Below are 21,890 nucleotides of genomic sequence, written 5' to 3' on the forward strand. Positions count from 1 at the left end.
TGTGTTGGAAAGCTTTCCAAATGCTTGTTTCGCCTGCAGGCAGACGGATCAATTCACCAAAGCACTACCCTGGGAAGCAGGCACAGGATGGCATTGCTAACAGGGAGATTGATGCAAGAAGACAGCAGGTTTATCATCACAGCATAGGAATAGAGGGAAGAATGGGACTCACTGCACATCTTACTGATGCTGTGATTGATTCAGTCCTATACTGAAGAATGCCTCTATAAATGCTATCCCAGTGCAAAGAGGAGTTTCAAGTGCAGATGATGCCGCTAGTCAATTCAGTCTCAGCTACAGGTATGCTCCAGCTACTATGTTTAAGCTATCTTGGAAACAGCACACCAAGTGGAAGGGGTAAGGACAGCTTGGATTAAAAGTTGATTAAGGTTTTGGACGTATCATCAATAGGCCCCCGTAAAGATGAGGAGCACTTCAAAGAGTCAATCTGTATGGCGAACATCACGCTAAGCAAAGAGAGAAGTAAGAAGAAGTAAGGTGAGGCTGAGGGAAAAGAAGAGCTGCTATGGACAGAAGACTGAAAGAGATTATGGTCTCAGGCTCACACCAGTTACTCAAAGATTCTCTTAGAACGGGCCTTATCAGATTTGCAGACAGCCAAAACTAGGAAGAAGATAGCAACTGACAACAGGGGTGGGGCTGACGATGAAGATCAGCAGTAATTGGAGAAAGTGCGAGAAGCTAGAGGCGCAGAACAGGTGGTACAAACGAGTGTGCCACTATTCCTGGCCGACTCGCATTACTTGACATTTATTTCATTTGGTCATGTTGCATTCTTGGACAGGTAAACCTCTGGGCCTTCCTGTTTGTTTCTTAATAGTAAGAGAATAAAAAGGTGCTACTTTCCAATACAGAGGCAATCATTGTATAATTTTCCAACATCCAACTTTTTTGCATCAACCTACAAAGAAAACTTTAGCATGCTGCTACTCCTGTTTTATGGAAGATGATGAAGGCAAGTTACTGTGACTTCCGACATATGCCATGATTTCAGTACTCTTTTAAAAAAATCATTTGCTCTTTTCTATATGACTAGGGCAGATGGACACAAAGGATACCTAAGTGAGTCCATTAACAAAGTCAGCTGAATCAAAACCTGACTATACCTACTCAGTTTTGAAATTAAATTTATGTTTGATTCCTCCAAAATAATGAGCTATGTATGTACTACATGAAAGTACAAAATATCATGGCTCTCCAGATTTAAGCAGCACTCAGAAAAGTGCCTTCTGATATGCCTCACTTTGTTTTCATGGTTAGTAAAGGAGGGCTGCATGGGCTAGCATTCTAAGAGCAAAAGCACTAAACCAACGATCGTAGCATCTGCCCGCATGCCCTGTGAACACAGTGCTCTGTAAACTGTTTCTTATTCTCCAAGAGCCCCTGCTGAGACCACACCCATACATCTAGTACAAATTGTTTCATCAGTGTAACGTGGACTCTCCCATCTCCTCAATAGATTCTTGCACAGCATCAAGATATGCATCTACAACCACTCTTCTTCCAGCTGCTTCATTCACTCTATCAGACATAGCTTTTAATACAGGTTTCTTGAGAATCGCCTCTTCTGGGTTATTAACTAAGAATTCAGTAGCTTCTGCAGCAACTTCCAAAATAAGGGCAAATTTGTTCTCACTTTGCAGGAGGAGTCGCTCCACGTCCCGTAATATGTGTTTACCATCTTCCCTGAACAGCCGTTGCTGCCGCTCATGGAAAGGGAATAGATCCTCCGTAGTCTTCCAACTTATGAGTTTTGGATCTTCCTTTTGCTATAAGAAAAGGAGTGCAAACAAAAAAAAATCAACATGAGCCAACATTACGCTCTCAGCATTTAAGAAATGAACATGCTCAGTTAAAAACACTATCAAAGAAGAGCCTTCAAGGGAAATGTAATCCTTTCACTTCAATGTAAGAATCAAAAGTCATCATTGCCTCTGCTTTCAGGCCCAACACCCTGTATCAACTCAATGATTTAGACAACTGTATCTTACATGCACAGACAAATACCAACGTCTCCACATAATCTATGTCAAAGTGGCATCTTGGACATCCAGACCAGTTGGATAGTGTGCCATCCACGACTTCCAAGTTGCAAGCCTAAGAACATAGTTACTACAACATTCAAACATCTGGAATATAATGAATTTTAAATAGACTTAAATGAATCGTGTTCCATACAGCACATTTTATAGGGCCTAAATTTCACGATGTGCAAACTAGACAGGATAAATTCATATATATTTTATACAGTACATGTAACACAAGTGGTAAGTTTCACAGAATACACATTCCACAAAATTATAAATGCCATACCTAAACTTCTCCAGAGTAGTGCATAGAAACTAGGTAGCACACATTGAAAATCCATTATACGTATTAAAATTATAACAAAGGAAATATTGAGATCAAATATCATAATAATATCACATATCATAACCAAAAACTGTAGTCTGTGTATTCTGAATCAGAAAATGTATGCCCTTTCTTTATTAGAGTCTTTGGCGAATGAGAGGAGGACAGAAGTTACGAACAGAAAATCCAAGTTTCACAGTGACACAACAAAGGTGGGTTGAATAGGTCAAAGCAAAGGGGTTGTGGCGGATGGACTTGCATTTGACTGATTGCCGTGTGTATACTTTGACATTCGCTGTAGGGGGTATGCATGCAAACAGGTGTGCATGTAATTTGTAGAAACCAAAACCTTCGTTTTTCCTCATCAGAGTCTTCAATTTGATGCCTTCCACTCGTGCATTCTGTAAGTTTCTGCCCATGGATGTCCACAGACTTCTGAACTGCTGATTTGAGGCTGCACTTTATTGTATATCTCCATTCTCTGTCTATGTCCCTCTTCGAACCTCTACTGCTTCCTAGCAGCCTGCCTCTCTCTCCAAGTCTATGTGCTGCCCCTTCCTCTCTCAGTCTCTCCCTTACCCCAAGCCTCTCTCACACAGCCTGTCACTCTGTCCATCTCCTCCTCAACCCCCCCACCCCCCACCCTTTGGATCTTCCCCCTTTGCACTCTCACACACACACACACACATGTTCTGTAGGAGCAATGAACCCTCCACTGACACGGGAAGATAACCCACATAAAAAAGGAATCTGAAATAGGCCAAAAAAAGTTGACAGAATGAAAGACGATGGAAGTTGATGGAACTGTCGATTTCCGTCTCCCCTTCGACACTCATCTTTTTTCTGTCAGAATCAGCAAGGTACATTGTATCTTTCCACAAATATTTAGCACATTTTGGATGCTAGAGAGTGCCAAGTGGGAAGGCGTGAAGGTAGCCATGGAGAAGGCTTTCCAAAGCCTACTGCTGGTGGAGCCTTCAGTGAGCAACACTAGAGACTTCATTACCAAAATGAAGGAGTGCATCTCCTTATGCATGGATAGGATGGGCATTCAATTGGATATGCAGGAAGCCTTGAAAAAGTGATCGTTGCCATGAGGAAGTCAATGGATGAGCAAGCCTCATGCATTTAGGCTCTGGAGCTAGAGATTCAAGAGCTCCAAAATGAAGTTAATGTTGGGACGGATCTGACACCATGGGGAGTCCTCAAATCTGAGAATGCAGCCTTGAAAATGAGTCTACAACAGCTCAAAAGCAGTCATGGACAGATCTTGGAAGACTCAAGAAGATAGAGGCCAAATTCGACGCTAAAATGGAAGTTCATGTCAAGGATGCCCAATTATAGGTAAGTAGTGGAAGGCACAAATCTCAAAAAGTCATCCAAGAGACTCTTGATGAGGAAAGCACGCAGCAAAATAAGCCCTTAATCTTAAAATGCTGCTTCCTGCAAGTCCTCATTGAGAGGCTATTTTGATGCCCACTTTCCACCCAAAAGGAGCAGCCAATGAAACATCACATCTGATGAAGGTCAGGCAGAGGTTTCATCATACTCTATCCCCATTTTGAATACAAAATACCCTTTCGCAACTAACCTTGGCTTATGCTACCATCAGATTTTCTCTTTATCTCGTACACTAACTTTGTCCCAATAGTTTTTTTCCCAATGGGCAAATTCACCAAATCCCATGCATTGTTTTTCTGCAACTCATGGCTCTCATCCAATGCTCACAGTCTTAAGCAACTTCAAAGCTGTTAGGTCCATCTACATAACACAGTGAACTCATCAAGGCTGTATCCCTACTGGAAAGAGCGGCTAAAAGTCTGCTGTCCTGCAGAGTTCGAATCAGCCACATGGGGACCCTTCTAACTTCCTATGAAGCAGCTCTTTCCTCTTTGACAATCTCTTCAATTCCATCATTTCTGATGGGCTGATCATGGACCTGATTGGGAGCATCCAAAGCCTGCTGTGCATCAGCATGTGCAGGTTGGAATTGCAGATCTTCTACCGGCGGTTCTGAAGTACCCTCAATTGCTATTGAAGCAACCATTCAAACACTCCTGAGAACCTCCATGCAGCTGTCTATTAAACTCAATCATGGACTGAAATGAGTTTTCTGCCAAAAACACCTCTGCTGAGAAAAATCTTGTGTTTTAGGATTGTAGAGACACAGAGCTTTACTTTTACTATTGTAGCCACACAAGAAAACTTAATGAACTTCCCACCCAGCTTACTTCTCAACTGTCTAGGCACATGTACATAGGCTGTGCAATCAAACATCTTGAGGTAGTCAACCTTGGGTTTCTTGTCATACCAAGCCTCCAAAGAAGTAACGGTCTTTAAGGCCTTGGTTGCGCATCTATTCAAAATGCGTGCTATATACATATTGCCTCCATCCAAAAAGTATGTGGCATTCTTCTCCCCCTAGTCATGCATTCAGCCATTTCCATCAAAGACCTATTTTTCCTCTCAACAACACCATTTTTCTGAGGTGTGCATGGGCTATGCATTGATGCTTAACACCTCTCCTTCAAGAAACCTTTGAAGGCGTTTGACACATACTCCACACCTTTACCTATTCTCAACCATAGCCATGAAGCATTGGAAGACATCTGATTTGTCCTCCATGAGAATCTGGGAAAATCATCTGTGAAGCTCATAATGCAGATGCTGTCCAAATCATAGGACCACACGCATCACTATGTATTAGCTGCAATTTTCTTCCAAACAGTCCCATCCCTTTCAAAGGCATTCCTTCCAAAAATGCACACTTCACATATGTGTCTTGGAGAAGTCTCCAATGATGGCATATTCAAAACCATCCCATGTCTCTACAATATCTCTAAACTAATCTTTTGTGCCATAATTCTGCATCTTCCATTGCAGAAGTAATTATTGCCACACATGCATTTGTTATACTGCTATCTTGTTTCCAGTTGATACAAACCCTGATTTTAAGTGCATGTCGTAACTATCTAATAGTCCTTTTCTCTACTTTGGCAATGCACTTATCATCTTCAAAGGTGACAGCATAACATCTTCTCCCAAAAGAGCAAACTAACAGCAACTTCTTCTTACTCCATTTCGGATAATCCTGAGTCTTTCCAGTGTGCTTTTAAGTGTGCTTTCCGTTTCGGCACAATTGGCATAGGCTGGCTCAGTTTCAACATTAGCACTTGTTTTATTTCTTCCTTGGCCTTGAACTCTAGAGAGTGCATCCAACTTATCAACATTCGGTGAATTTTCAAAACCACTCTAATGATCCTCAATAGATTCATATTCCCCATGGCTGGTCTCCATCAATGGATCCTCTTCAACCATTTCAAATCTTTTGGAAGCAGAAGTTCTTGTACGAGTTGGTGGATTGTAGTATCCTTGCAATTCAATTGACTGGCTTTTTATATTTGAACAGGTCCATACCATTAATGAATTTTGAGCACAAATGGTTGCTGGAGTGAGGAGAATTTAAAGAAAAACCAGTCGAACTTCTTCAGCTTGGCTATGGCAACCTGACGTGCAATTGTGCCCATCCTCTGGTGTAGACCTTGGCTGGTATACGAGCTTTATTTCTGCTTCAAAAGCCCTCTAATTGCTGCTTCTATCAGTGTGAATTTCGGTCTCTAAGATTGTTACTATTTCTGGTTCATATTCTTGACAGTTTGGGAAATGGATGCTTGATGGAAGTTCAAATATGCTGAGGATACTTTATTGACAGTAAATTTTCATGATTGTTCACAATGCCTAGCTCTTGTTGCTCTTCTAATGCTTCATATGTGAAAGAAAAAGGAAAGAAGAAGAAAGAAGCACCTAAATATGTCAATAGAAAAAGTTGTGAAGAAAAAGCCATATTATTATTCTGATCCAAAAAAGACTAGGATTCTCTTATTTCATTGCTTGCAATATGCACTTGTATGGTTGAGATTTATAGCCATTTATAAGAGAGAGGACACTACCTATAAAGGTAAGACTGTTGGAATGGTCACCTCCCCATCTGTAAGCCCCCATATGAGGAGAGCATGGGGGGGTGAACCTAGGAAAAGAAAGAGGGAGGGGGCTGCCACATGGGCAGCACCTCACACAAAGAAAGGAGAGTACCTGGTAGAAGAAAGCTTGCCTCGAGGGCAGATCTGGCAGAGAATGGCCACGTGACTGTCAAGGACAGAGCAGAGCAGATCTACACAGCATCTTCATCAAGGAACGAAGGCGCAATAACGTCATCCACTGTACGGATCTGTACCGGGCTGCTGCAGGGCAGTGTACGGAAGGTGTATGGGCAGGACATGGCGCCGGCAAAGGGCTGCAGCATGACGCAACATGGTGGAGGTCTATGGGCAGGTATACAGCCTGCAGGAGGGTCTCCAGCAGCAACTAAGGGCAGCCTAGCAGCAGCCCAAAAGGGCTTGGCTAGGGCCCTCATATAGGGCTGGTTGGACCAGCCAACCAGGTCGGCCAGCAAGCAGACTGGTCGACCAGGATGAGGCTGGCTGGTCGGTTTTATGACAGCCCCTTGGGGGCCTATGAAAGGAGAGGCCTCAGGCCTCATTTGATATCCAGCAGAGCAGCTTTGGGTGGAGCAGAAAGGAGCAGCACATCCACCATCCTTGGGCCTCTACACAAGAAGTGAAGGAAAGAGGTGTTGCTGCAGACTTAGCTCCAGGAAGAGGCTGAACCTAGACTCTCTTCTAGGGCAGAAGGTTGCTGAGATCATGAACACTTGGAGCAGCTCTCAGGACAGCAGACAGGAGCAGCAAAGGGGGGGCCTTAGGCCTACATTCAGGAGGACAAGGTGACCGAGGAGAAGCTGCAGACTCAGCTAGAGTGGCAGCCCACCTAGGCTGGCTTCAGGACAGCAAGGTGGAAGGGATCTAGACAGAGAGTCTACATATGCTTGAGGTGGAGCATGCAGGCTCAGAGATCTAGAAGTGCCAGGCTTGTAGTTGAAGAACCTTTTGGTATTGTATCCTGTCCTAAGGACGGGTTGAAACAGACCCTCAAAGCATGGTGCCTAGAAGACTCCAAGTTGTTCACTCATTATGAGGGGGACAACTGGAAGATCGTGATGGCTGGATTGCTCGAGTTCAAAGGCGGGAACATGACTGAAGGAAGTGGTGCCAGGAGGTGCTACCAGAGATGGACCTGTGTACCAAGATGGTGTGCAGAAGCGGAACCAGACCTAGTGGAGCAGGAGCCACTGGATGAAAAGCCAGGAAAAGATTTTGACACCGAAAGGTTCCAGAGGACTACGACCAGGGAGTTACTGGAGCATCTTCATCGACGTGTTGGCATTGGGCCAAGATGTGTCCATGAGAGGGGGTGTTGGAAAGGTCACCTTCCCATCTGTAAGCCCCCAAATGAGGAGAGCGTGGGGGAGGGAGACCTAGGGCAGGATGTGCCCAAAGAGAGATTACCTGGATGTGTGGATCTGGGACAGATCTGGAGCATTCATGGTTGGCGGGGTGTCCCAGGTAAAAGGGGTGATGACATCAGCAATGTACGGAACAGTACGGCGCTGCATACGTGGCTGGAGAGAGCCTGGCAAGGGCAGAACCAGCAGGGAGAACAGGCGCTGACATGGCAGGGGATGGGGCAGCCCATATGGAGGGCTGGTTGGGCTGGGCAAAGCCAGCCAACCAGGCCCTATCTAGGGCTGGCCAAGGGCTCAGTCCCTGCATAGAATCGTGGGCCAGCAAGCCCTGAAAAGAGAGCCCAGGAGGGCAATTTTGTGGGGCCAGTAAAGGGCCCTATTGGGGCTGGTTGGGCTGAGCCAACCAGGTCGGTTGGGCCAGCCAACCTGGTCTGTCCAGTCCGCCCAGATTGGGACAGACTGGTCAGTTTTCTCAGCAGGCCTTAGGGCCTATATAAGGAGAGGCTCTTGGCCTCATTCATCATCCAGCATAGCCAGCAGTTCCAGGGCAGAAAGGAGCAGCAGGAAGCCTACTCTCTGGGCCTATCTACAGGAGGTGAGAGAGTGCAACAGGTGCTGCAGACTTAGCTCTAGGGAGAGGCTGGACCTTGGCTGTCTTCTAGGGCAGCAAGGTGCTGAGATCATCACACCTTCTGGAGCAGCTATTCACAAGCAGGTTGGAGCACTGAAACATCTATCTTGGGGCCTACATTCAGGAGGACCAAGAAGACCTGTGTGCTGCAGACAAATCTTGGCAGGGGCTGCCCACCTAGGCTGATTCATAGGCAGGAAGGTGGAGAAGAACACACTGGACGGAAAGTCTACAGACGCTCGAGGTGGAGCACGCAGGCTCGAGTCTAGAGATAATTGGCTGATAGGAGAAGGACCTTGTGGTAAGATCAGAGGACCACACCATTGGTGGGACTCTGGATCTATATCTTTTGTATTGTGTCCATAGTTTTGGACGGAAATATATATTTTGGTGGTTTCTCTATCGGGCTGGTTCATTGTCTATTGATGAGTCTACACATCTATGTGATGCACATTAAGTAAAGAAGTTTGTGATTCCACATCCCACACGCACACTGTGTGAGCTCCTGAGCATTACTATAAGTCTTCCGCTGTGCGTACCCTCTGTTGGGTTCATTTCTAACACCAGTCAACACCATGGTAAAGGCATGTGTAACATCATAGACTGCACACCTAACACCATCAAAAAGAACCTGATATCCACAAGTAGCTAAGGCTGAAATGGATATGAGGTTTTTACGGATACCTGGTACATATAGTACATTGTGTAGGGTAACTAGACCACCAGATACTGAAGTAATGGCAACTTGCCCAATGCCTTTTACTGAATAAGATGCATTATTTGCACATGTAATTGTTAACTATCAAAGAACCAGGCATAAGAAGCATCAGAAACTGTCATGCAGGCATCATGAATAGAAGGATTGCACCGACAAGTAACAAGAAAAGCCCAATGCTGATCATGTGCAAAATTGGATGTCTCATGCCTGTCATCTATACTAGGAGCACCAGAAACTACAAGACCTGACTCCTTTTCAAATGCAATTCTCTTTTTGCACTCAGTGATGTCATGCCCAGGTTTCCTGCAATAATTACATCTTTTTTTCTTTGTCTTCTCCAAGAAGAAGATGCATCAGAGGAGTGACCAGCATGTCTATGAGGAGGCTTACCAGCTGAAACTTTCCCCTTGCCCTTGTTTCTATGTTGTGTGGCAAAGGCTTGATCACTAGCCATAGAAGCATTTATAGTCACACAGCTTTGTTGTTCCTGTGACAAAAGGGCAACCAGCTGGTCAAAAGTGTAGTGGTTGGCATTGCCATGGCAAACAACCGCAAAGTAGTGGCAAAGTCCTAGTATGAGCCAGGCAATCCATCAAGTGTCATGGATACAAGCTGAGAATCTGGGACTACCTCATCAATACTTGCCAACTGCTCTTTCAAATCTTTAACACTAGTAAGATAGGCATCCATATCACCACCGTCTTCAAGCTTTAAGTCCTTCGACTGCTTGCAGAGATAGGCCACTCTAGCAGCTGATATAAGGAGGCAAGCTGATCCCATGCTTATTTAGCTGTCTTGCATGAACGGATATGAGGGATAATAATCCATTTTACTAATAGAGCAATCAAGGCATGTGCTTTTGCATCACGTCCATCCCATTGAATTTGCTCCTGAGGTAGGAGGCAAAGCAGCTGTAGTGGAAGAGGCAAATGTAGTGGAACAAGGAGCTGTACCAGAAGTAGCATAGACCCATCACCATATGAGTCTGAGGTAGTACCAGATGTACAAGAGGCATTAGGTCTAGTGGGTCTGACCTCGGTACCTACAACAATGTTCCAAATATTCTTGGCAACCAAGGCATCCATCAGTCTCATTGTGATTGCAATGGAGCAACAAGCTTAATTGCATGATTGGGGATCTGAGGAAATTATTATTAAGCTGGAAGGGAAGGATGTTTTTATTCCCACTAATCCTCAAAAAATACCAAATAGCTCTTGTCCTAAGGAATTAGAAGATACTGATCAGTTTCCCCAAGATGTCGAGTCTCAACTCATGGAAATGCAGATCATTCCAGTTAGTGAAATTGGCATATATCAAGTAGCAGCAGCTGATATAAAATGTAAAATGAAGGCTGAACAGCTAGCAATATAGAAGGATATGTATCCAAGTCATTTCATGGAAGATAATGTGGGTGACAGGGAAATTGCCAAAACACCCATTGCCATCACTCGACTCGGTACTGACCAATTGATTCCTGAGTCAATCCCATCATATAATACACATGGGGTAATTTGTGCCATATCAAGCTTGTCCTCAGATCCAAGCATCCCGAACGAGTCATCGTTGTTGCTAGCCATAGTGCAAAAAATGCAAGGCAAAAGCACCAACTAACAATGCAAATGAAAGAGAATGCAAGCTCTCAACTGCAAATATAAATGATTGCACAAGACTCAAGGCTTCTTGCTGCAAAATCTTGCTGTCCCAAATACTATATGCTGCAAGTATTCCACTAAGGCAACACGAGGCCTTCCAAAGGCAACATGGGGCCTTTCTTGGAGCAAAAGAAAGAGACTCGATGCTGAAATGGAAAATAATCAATGCTGTAGTGGTTTATCTCAGGGAGTGCAAAGGAGTAGTGGGCCCCTTCAAGGAGAAGAGGATTGGGCACAAGGAAGTGCAAGGTAGAAGCTTCCACGAGTGAAGGCCAGCATCAGAAGATCTCGTAATCAGTGCAGCTGCTGCCAGGGATGTAGAACTCTCAGCCCGAGATGAGGAGCCAGCAAATGAGAGCAAGGCGGCTGACCTAGGGCACCTTGAATTGCAGCAGCCAGCAAAGGACAGCAAGTCGGCTGGTCTAGGGCACTCCAAAATGCTGCAGCATGCCACAAATGTGTAAGTCGTCTGGTTTAGGTGCTCCTATAAGCCTTGGAAAAGCTCGAGGGTGGCTTATAGAGCTCCGAAATGCTGGAACAAGTCGAAATGCAGCAAGAGGGTTCCCCGAACTGGAGAACCAGGTCAAAATGCAGCAAGAGGGCTGCACAAAAGTAGTCGCCTATGCAGCAGGAGCCTAAAGGAGGTGTATTCTGGCGATGGAAGTGCTTGGAAGAGCCTCAAGTGACCACACGTGCAGCCGCACCTCAAAATACGTGCCGACAATAGACGAACTGAAAGGGACTGAAGGGGGAATGAGAGCAAGAGGGAGAGAGTGAGAGAGAGAGAGAAGACTCAAGGTGTGCGAGTGTGAAGTGATGAGCCACACCACAAACTCATTTGTTTTTATTAGGATTAGGTTTACCCTATGACTGTCTTAAGACAGTCATAGGTGTCCTATCTTTAATGAAGGGTTGGCAATGTGCCTTTACCCCAACAACCTCCCACCTAAAGGCCAATGTGCCTAGAGGGGAGAAAAGAATAAAAATTACAGCAATAGTATACAAGACCATAAAATAAGAATGGTCTCATCCTAATCCCATGATGTGGCGGCAATGTGCAAACCGCTCTGTAGGCAACCTCTTAGTGAGCAAATCTGCAGGATTATCATCAATATGCACTTTCACAAGCTCAAGTCGCTTGTCTTCCAGTACCTCCCTGATGAAATGATATTTCACTTCTACGTGCTTGGTCTTCTGATGAAAGACCGGATTCTTTGCCAACATGATAGCACTCTGACTATCACAATGCAAAACTGGCATATCTCCTGTAATGCCCAAATCTCCCACCAGCCGAGTAAGCCATATTGCTTCCTTGCAGGCCTCAGTGGCTGCAACATATTCAGCTTCAGTGGTTGACAGTGCAACACATTTCTACAACCGAGACAGCCATGATATAGCACCTCCTGCAAATGTGAAAATATAACCGGTAGTAGACTTCCGGTTATCTGCATTCCCTGCATAGTCTGAATCTGTAAAACCATGCACCAATGCATCCTGCCTACCATAGCATATGCACAAGTCTTTGGTACCCTTGAGATACCTCAAGACACCTTTCACTGCTTCCTAGTGCCGCTTGCCTGGATTTGCCATATACCTGCTGATGACTCCCACCGCAAAAGCAATATCCGGACGAGTGGCAACCATGGCATACATCAAAGAACCAACTGCAGATGCATATGGAACCTTGGCCATTTCAGCCTTATCATCATCTGATCTGGGGCTGTCCTTACTGCTGAGTTTTAAATGTGGAGGCAACGGGGTACTAATAGACTTCCCCCCCTCCATTTTAAAGCGTTGCAGTACTTTGTCAATGTACTCTTTCTGTGACAGAAACAAAAGTCCCTTGGACCTGTCACGAGTAATCCGCATGCCAAGAATATGATTTGCATCACCCAAGTCTTTCATGTCAAAAGACTTATGCAGTTGTTTCTTCAAAGCACTAATCTCATGCTGAGATTTACTGGCAATAAGCATGTCATCCACATATAGAATGAGTAGCATCAAACTGCCATCCTTTGCCCGTTTGGTGTACAAGCAATGATCGGTCTCACACCTATGATACCCTTGGGACTGCATGAAGGCATCAAACTTCTTGTACCATTCTCTTGGCGCCTGCTTGAGTCCATACAAGCTCCTCTTGAGCTTACACACAAGCTGCTCTTTCCCTTTAACAGCATATCCCTCTGGCTGACTCATATAGATCTCATCATGGAGATCTCCGTGAAGAAAAGCTGTCTTCACATCCATCTGACATAAATCCATGTCATCATGAGCAACAAGAGCTAACACTGCTCTCAAAGTAGTCATCTTGACTACAGGGGAAAAAATATCATCAAAGTCAATGCCCTTCTCCTGCTTAAATCCCTTGGCAACCAATCTGGCCTTATACCTTGGTAAAGCATTTGAATCCACTTTGACTTTGTAAACCCACTTGCATGGCAAAACCTTTTGCCTGCAGGTAGCTGCACCAAGTCCCATGTATCATTCTGAAGTAGGGAGTCCATTTCTGACTGCATGGCTTTCTCCCACTTCTTTTTCTCTGTTCTTCCCATAGCTTCCTTGAAGCTGGAAGGCTCACCACAATCTGTCAGCATGATAAAATCAGCCACATTATTGGCTCCTGGAACAAACCTGGCAGGAGGCCGTTGTGCACGGGTGCTCCTCCTAACAAAATGTTCCGGATTAGGCTGCTGTCCAGCCTGTTCTTCATGCATGACAGGTGGCTGTACCACTATATCTGGCTGTTCTACAGCCCCATCTGCTGGCATATCTAGTGGTGCATCATTGGCAAAATTATCTGGCTGATTTTCAGCCTGTATACCCTCTTGAACAGGGTTATCTGCAGCAGGCTGCTGCTGCATATAAATGGGCATTCTTTGCTGTCCAACATCATCATAAATAACCCTCCTGTATTCCACACGTTGCACGGGTTCCTTGTGTACACTATCCTCTTTAAAGATGACATCATTGCTGCGTATAATCTTCCGTTTAACGGGATCTCATAACCTATACCCCATTTCACCTTCGTCACCATAACCCATAAAGATGCATCTGATAGACTTTGGATCCAGTTTGGTGCGCAGTTCTTTGCGTACATGAGCAAAGCACTCGCAGCCAAATACACGTAAGTGCTTATATGAAGGTGGCTTGCCAGACCACACCTCCTCTGGCACTTTCAACTCCAAAGCCTTGTTTGGCGACCTGTTAATAATGTGAACTGCTGTTTGCACGGCTTCTGCCCAAAAGCCATGGGGTATTGCAGCATAAGACAACATACATCGAACCTTCTCCTGAATAGTTCGATTCATATGCTCACTTGCACCATTTTGAGATGCATTATGAGGGGCTGTGAGTTCTTGTTTGATGCCCTTAGCTTGGCAAAACTGCACAAAAGCATGTGAAACATACTCACCCCCATTATCGGACCTGAGGCATTTCAGCCTGCGACCTGTCCGATTCTCAACCTGAGCGACAAACTTCTTGAAAGCATCTAAGGCATCTCCCTTATGCTTCAAGAAATAGACCCACACTTTGCGTGTGGCATCATCAATGAAAGTAATAAAATATTTTGCACCCCCTAGTGATACCTGTGGCATCTCACACAAGTCAGTGTGCACTAGATCAATTGGTGCTCTATTCTGGGGAGTTCTCCTCTTATGAGGAGTCACAGAATGCTTGCCAAATATACAATGATCACAAGTAGGCAAATCTGAAAAAGAAAGAGGCGGCAGATAACCCAAACGTGACAGTTCTTGGATTCCTTTAACAGACATGTGTCCCAACCGGCTATGCCACAATGAAACCTTTGGCAGCTCGGTTATGGCAACAACATGATTACCCACACTGGAAACATAAAGAGGGTACAAGGTATCACTCTTAAAACCCTCAGCCACTACCGTCTGGCCATCAGTAATCACCCATTTGGAATCCCCAAATGTGGTGTGGTAACCACTGTCATCCAATAAGCCAGTGCTAATCAGATTTTTCTTGATTTGCGGCACATGGCGGACACCATCAAGCATGAATATGCGTCCATCAGGAAATACTATCTGTATAATGCCAATCCCTGCAATCTGACATGCATAGTTGTTCCCAAGATGAACAACTCCATGAGTACCTGTGTAGGAAGTAAACCACTCCCTATGAGGAGTAACATGAAAAGAGGCACCTGAATCCAAGAGCCAGGTGTGCATGTCGTGACCATCAATAACCAAGGCATGTGCTATTACAGCAGAAGAGCATAAAACATCATGTATGTCACTGTCACTGTCCTCTGCTGCAACATTCACTGCATCCAAGTCATCTGCCTTGGCCTTGCCTTTGCCTTTGCTTGCATTTCCTGCATCCTTTGTTTCAGCCTTCTTGGCTTTCTGATCTCGTATGAACTTGAAGCACTTAGACTTCACATGTCCCTTCTTGCCACAATAAAAGCATTCAATTTCCTTTTTACCACGGGACTGACTTCGGGATTTGGACTTACTAGCAGATCTCCCCTTCTGCTGAGTCCTGCCTCTATCCTGTACCTGCAAAGCATTTGAAGATTTGCTGCCCGCATTATTCTTCCTGCTCATCTCCTCCATGAGGAGAGAGCTCTCTACATCAGCATATATAAGAGTGACATTTGAATTAGACAGGGTGGTCTTGAAAGTGTCCCAACTCTCAGGGAGGGTACACAACAAGAAAGTAGCCTTGAACTCCTCATCAAGATTCAACCCCTGTGCAATCAGTTGTGTAAAGATGGCATTGAACTCACTCAAGTGTGAGGTCATAGCTGTACCTTCCTTCATGCGAAGATCAACCAGCTTCTTCAGCCAATAAACCTTACTGGCTGAGCTCTTTTGGGCATACAATTCTTCTAGCCTTTGCCATAGACCATAAGAGGTCTTTTCAACCTGAACATTGAACACAAGAGTGTCTGAAATAGTGAGCATGATAGCTGCCCTTGCAGACAAATCAAGCTCTTCCCAGTCATCAGCTGCCATGTCAGATGGCTTGACACCCTTCACCCTTATGGGCTTAGCAATCTTCTTTAACAGAAGTACATTCAAGCACTGTTCTGCCCATAATGCATAGTTGTGTGCCCCTTCCAGTTTCTTTATGTTCAGAATTGAAGAATCACTTCCCCCTGATGCCATATCAAATAAGGAAAGTACCTGACTCCCTGGAAGTAAAAAAGGACTGAATAAAAATTCTGATTTCTCAGAAAAAACCTGCTCTATTCAAGAGCCAGAAGCACTCTCAATGGTGCTGTTTTTACTGTCAGGAAAATCTGCAGCAAAACAGTAAATGACCCTGCAAATACTGTACCTTCTGACACACTGTACCGTGCTCAAAGAGGCATAAAAACAGTAATTTCAGACTGCTGCAGTTGCTCAACAAGTGCTTAACAGTGCATAATCATCTGACAAAGCACAAACACTGCTGTAAACCCTGATGTACTGACTGTACTGATCACTTCTCCCACCTCAGATGAGGTATTGCACTGAGTTAATATGCATAAACCACTTGGCAAACACCCAAAAAAAAATGACACTTCAGCCTGTCACACAGCCTGCAACAGAAAATGGGATAAATCCCAAGCAATCACCCTTATACCAAGGGGAGAAAATGCATCTGAAGATCTCTGTCGGTAACCCAAGTGCTATCAAACAAAGTCTGGGCAAAAGCCCCTTGATCTGACACCTGAACCAAGTGGAGAACACCTCAACACTGAGGTAGCACGCAATATGAAAATCTCTCTGACAAAATCATCCACCAATGTAATGCATATACTGCCCTGTGTAGAAATGACATACACAGATCCCAACGTACAAACACTCAATGAGGAACCTTTTGAGCACTGTCAACGATGGACAGTTAGGGACCGAGTAAGCTCGATGCGCCCTGGCCAAGCGTGGCTCAACTGAGGTTCTCTGAGTGTGGCACAAGAAATGTGACCTGCAAGAAAATGTCACCTCGACACTGCGGAAATCAAGACAAATGTGTGCTCTCTGGCACCACACTGCCTCAAGGCATACAATGCATCACCTTCCGGGCAAAAGCCCTATAATCTGCTCACCTGTGAACTGAGATTCAAACCCAGTAAAAGCATATGTCCTCTTGCAAAATCAAGGCATTACCTTCCCAGAACAAAATAGCTGTGCAATCAACCACACACTGTGGTTCTCTTCACCTCAAGCACAAGATGAATGAAAGTACTTGCTGATGGAGAGTGTGAGGGAGAGATGGAGTAGGGAGTAGAGAGACACACTCACAGTAGTCACACACCAGTGGGTGGGGATAAAGGAATGAGTGGTACCTCCCCAAGTACACACACTAGTATATATATGGATATATGGATAAGACTAGGGCCACTAAGTACCTAAGTACAATGTGTACTTAGTGTACTTAGTAGTACTAGATTAATACTGTTACAAGGGTGGCCAGTGCCTTTACCCCAACAACCTCCCACTTAAAGGCAGTGTGCCCATAAGAGAGAGTAAAAGAAAAACAGCAATATACATCATCATGTACAGGACCAGTTGGTCTGCTTATCCTATACCCATAAGCCGTCTGCAGTGTGCAAACCGCTCAGCAGCCAATCCTTTTGTCAACAGATCTGCTGGATTGTCATCAGTGTGAACTTTCACAAGCTGAAGTTGCTTGTTCTCAAGCACCTCCCTGATAAAATGATACTTCACGTCGATGTGCTTCGTCTTTGCATGAAAAACAGGATTTCGTGCCAACTGTATGGCACTCTGACTGTCACAATGCAACAATGGAGTATCACTAGAGTAGCCCAAATCTGCCACTAGCCGAGATAGCCATATAGCTTCCTTGCACGCCTCAGTGGCTGCAATATATTCAGCTTCTGTAGTAGACAAAGCAACGCATTGCTGCATTCTAGATACCCACGACACTGCACCTCCAGTGAAAGTGAAAACATAGCCGGTAGTAGACTTCCGGGTATCAGGGTGACCGGCATAATCAGAGTCTGTATAACCCTGCACTTTTGCATCTTGACTGCCGAAACATATACACAAGTCCTGTGTACCCTTTAGGTATCTCATGACACCTTTCACTGCATTCCAATGCTTCTTGCCAGGTTTAGCCATGTATCTGCTAACCACTCCCACTGCAAACGCAATATCGGGCCTGGTTGCAACCATAGCATACATGAGACTGCCACAAGCTGATGCATACGGAATCTTTGACATCTCAGCTCTCTCAGCATCTGTCTGAGGGCTGTCCAAAGCGCTGATTTTCACATAAGGAGGTAATGGAGTACCAATACTCTTCCCCCCCTCCATGTGAAATCTCTGCAAGACCTTGCCAATGTATTCCTTCTGAGATAAGTACAGCAACCGCTTTTCCCTATCCCGAAGTATGCGCATACCCAATATATGGTTGGCATCACCAAGATCCTTCATATCAAAGGTCTGGTGCAATCTCTTTTTCAAGGCATTCATTTCCTTATGAGATTTTCCAGCAATTAACATGTCATCCACATACAAAATGAGGATAAGTAAACTGCCATCTGAAGCTTTCTTGGTATATAAGCAGTGATCAATGTCACTTCTCCTGTAACCCTGGGTTCGCATGAATGTATCAAACTTATGATACCATTCCCTGGGTGCCTGCTTTAGACCATAAAGACTTTTCTTCAGTCTGCATACAAGCTTCTCTTTGCCCTTCACTGTAAAACCCTCTGGCTGCTGCATAAAAATTTCCTCATGTAAATCACCATGAAGAAATGCTGTTTTGACATCCATTTGGACCAAATTCATATCTGCATGTGCAACCAATGCTAATACAGTTCTGAGTGTTGTCATTTTGACAACGGGAGAGAATATCTCCTCAAAGTCAACACCATATTCCTGCTTGAACCCTTTGGCAACCAGTCTGGCTTTATGCCTTGGCTTTTCACCAGGTGTGACTTTAAGTCTATAAACCCATTTGCATGGCAGTATTTTCTTACCAGTAGGCAAGGGTACCAATTCCCAAGTGCCATTCTTGTGAAGACTGTCCATTTCAGACTTCATAGCAAGATCCCATTGAACCTTGTCTGCCCTCTGCCTAGCCTCTTTGTAGCATGAAGGCTCTCCACAATCAGTGAGCATCAAATAATCAATGCCTGGAACAAATCTTTCTGGCTGCCGCGTCTGTCTGGTTGACCTTCTAACCCAAAGACCATCATCTTGAGCTGGCTGTCCAGCCTGTTCATCACCCAGATAAGGTGGCTGTTCCATGATTCCTGGCTGCATTTGCATGTCAGGAAGATCACCTAACTGTGCCTCATCCATTGGGATGTTTTCTGCCATAACTGGCTGTCCATTAGGATCTGCTGCAGCATCATTTAATGGCTGATTATGCTGCTGTTGTGGCTGATTTACAGCCTGTCTGTGTTGCCCATGATGCCTGTCATCATCAATAGTTACTTTTAAAGGTTCCTGCTGTACAACAGGTTCCTTGAACATGATGGTTTCATCAAACACGACATCATTGCTGCGTATAAGTTTTCTGTTCTTGGGATCCCAAATCCTGTAGCCCATCTCACCTTTGTCACCATAACCTAGGAATATGCATTTAAGAGACTTTGGATCCAGTTTAGTTCTGTCCTCCCTGCGTACATGCACATACGCGACACAACCAAAGACCCGTAGGTGTTTGTAAGACGGAGGCTTGCCCGTCCATGCTTGTTCAGGCACACCACCACATAGTCTCTTGTTTGGTGACCTGTTAATAAGGTGCACAGCTGTCTTTACAGCTTCAGCCCAAAATGTGTGGGGCAATGCAGCATGTGACAACATGGATCTGACTTTCTCTTGAATGGTTCTGAACATTTTTTCAGCTGTACCATTCTGTGGAGGATCATATGGTGCAGACAAAACCCTTTGGATACCCTTTGCCTCACAGAATTCTTGAAATTCTTTGGACAAGTACTCTCCACCATTGTCAGATCGTAAGGCTTTCAGTTTTTTGCCTGTCTCATTTTCAACCAGTGCAACAAACTTAGTGAAAGCCTTGAACGTATCACTCTTCTTTCTGAGAGTGTAAACCCACACTTTGCGGGTGGCGTCATCTATGAATGACAGTATGTACTTTGAACCTCCTAAAGAGAGTGTAGGCATCTCACACACATCTGTATGTACTAGCTCCAAGAGCTGTAATTTCTGATTTGACCTTCTCTTATGAGGTATTTGTACTTGACGACCGTAGAGACAAAATTCACATTTCTGCAAATTTGAATATTTTAGACTCGGCAAGTAACCAAAATGAGCCAATTGCTCCATTCCCTTAATACTCATATGGCCAAGCCGGCTATGCCACAATGAAATCTTTGGCAGCTCGGTGGCATTTACATCAGAATGCGGACAATGTCCAGCATGAAGTGAGTACAAAGTATCAACCTTAGGACCCCTGGCAATAGCCATTGCCCCTTTGCTGATTTTCCATTTCTGACTTCCAAAGGTGGTATGATAACCATCGTCATCCAACAACCCTGTGGAAATCAAATTTTTATTCACCTCAGGAACATGCCTGACCCCTTTGAGCATTAACTGCTGGCCATTTTCAAGCACAAGCCTGACATCACCTATACCAATGATAGAACATGCATGGTTATCACCAAGAAAGACAACTCCCTTCTGCCCTCCTGCATATCTGACAAACAGATCTCTGTAGGATGTCACATGAAAGGAAGCTCCTGAATCTATAATCCAGGAAAACATATCTGATCCATCACCAGCATGAAGTGTATGAGCCTCCAGTGAAGAGGTGAAACATATCTCATGTCCACTGTCACTGTCACTAACATAAGTAACATTCAGCTCCTCTTTTTCTTTGCCCTTAGACTTGCCTTGAGCCTTGCCTTCTTTGGCTCTCTGGTCATTCTTCTTTTGAAAACACTTTTTCTCAATATGTCCCTTCTTGCCACAATAGTTGCATACAAGATCACTCTTAGAGCGGGACTTGCTCCTCTCTCTTTCTTTGTCTTTACCACGTGTTTTGGACCTGCTGCGTGCATTCAAGGCATTTGACTTCCCAATAGCATTGTTCTTTCTGTTCATCTCTTCCTGTAGAAGAGCACTCTCCACATCTGCAAATAACAGAATGACATTTGAGTTGCTGGTAGAAGTCCTGAATGTGTCCCATGACTCAGGTAGAGAACATAAGATGAGTGTAGCTTTCAGCTCATCATCGAGCTTCAACCCCTGGTTGATCACCTGGCTGAATATGCTGTTAAACTCAATAATATGAGTGGACATAGCTGTCCCCTCCTTCATTTGAAGACCAACAAGCTTTTTTCAGCCAGTAAGCTTTTCCCGTGGCACTTTTCTTGGCATAAGTATCCTCAAGGCGTTGCCACATTTTCCACGCAGTAGGTTCATCCCTGATGCCTACAACCAGTGAATCAACAACTGTAAGCATAATGGTCGACCTGGCCAAGCCGTCCATCTTCTCCCACTGCTCATCAGTAATGTTGGAGGGCTTAACACCCTTCTCCTTTATAGGTTTGTACTGGTCCTTCTGCATCAACACATTGTAGCATTGTGTCCTCCATATGTCGTAATTTTTAGCTCCTTCGAGCTTCTTTATCTGAAACAAGGACGACACATCGCTGCCGGAACTCATGGTAAAGAAAATAGAGTTTGACTCCCTGTAGTCGTGCAATTAAGCACTAGTTACTCCAAGAAAATTCCCCCGCAGCGGAAGTACGATCAGAAAATGAACTTGGTACTGTTTCAGTGGCATAAAACCGACTGAATGTCTTTCTCCCACTTGCTGCAGAAACAGTACAGCAATCTGTCCTGTGTTTTTTTGCTGGCGAAAGTGCGGTACAGCTCCTTCAAAGTGCTCCAGAAAAATCCCAGAACTGTTTTCTGAAAAAGTAGCAGTACTTTTTGACCTTTTTGACAGTGAAATCTGGTCAAACTTGCTGGTTGACAGTCCCGGACTGTCAAAAAACAGTGAATCTCAGATTGTGGATGAAGATCTCTGATTTTAGACCTCCATATGCTCCAGAAACTTCCCCCCCAACTGAATTCACAGTTTAGAAGTGAGATTGCTCAAAAGCCCTTTGAATGCATGAAGAAAATCAAAGATTTGACCTCCAATTAAAAAATTGACCTTTGACCCAAAAACAAACTGTAAGTCAAATTTGCACTTTCAAAG

At 44.6% G+C, this 21,890-nt stretch overlaps 1 protein-coding gene across 1 annotated transcript in view; it reads right to left on the bottom strand.

The window, feature by feature from the left end:
• Positions 1 to 1,026: 1,026 nt before the first annotated feature.
• The window catches only part of PTAC7 (plastid transcriptionally active7), a 39,245-nt gene continuing 18,381 nt past the window's right edge, over positions 1,027 to 21,890 (bottom strand). The window contains exon 3 of the mRNA XM_087387436.1: positions 1,027 to 1,790. Coding sequence (XP_087243562.1) covers positions 1,446 to 1,790 — 345 coding nt within the window. The 3' untranslated portion in view covers positions 1,027 to 1,445. The remainder of the gene's footprint in view (positions 1,791 to 21,890) is intronic.

Source organism: Dipteris shenzhenensis, chromosome 16 (assembly GCF_047967505.1).
Source record: "Dipteris shenzhenensis isolate YYH24624 ecotype China chromosome 16, Dip_SZ_1.0, whole genome shotgun sequence".
Lineage (NCBI taxonomy): Eukaryota > Viridiplantae > Streptophyta > Polypodiopsida > Gleicheniales > Dipteridaceae > Dipteris > Dipteris shenzhenensis.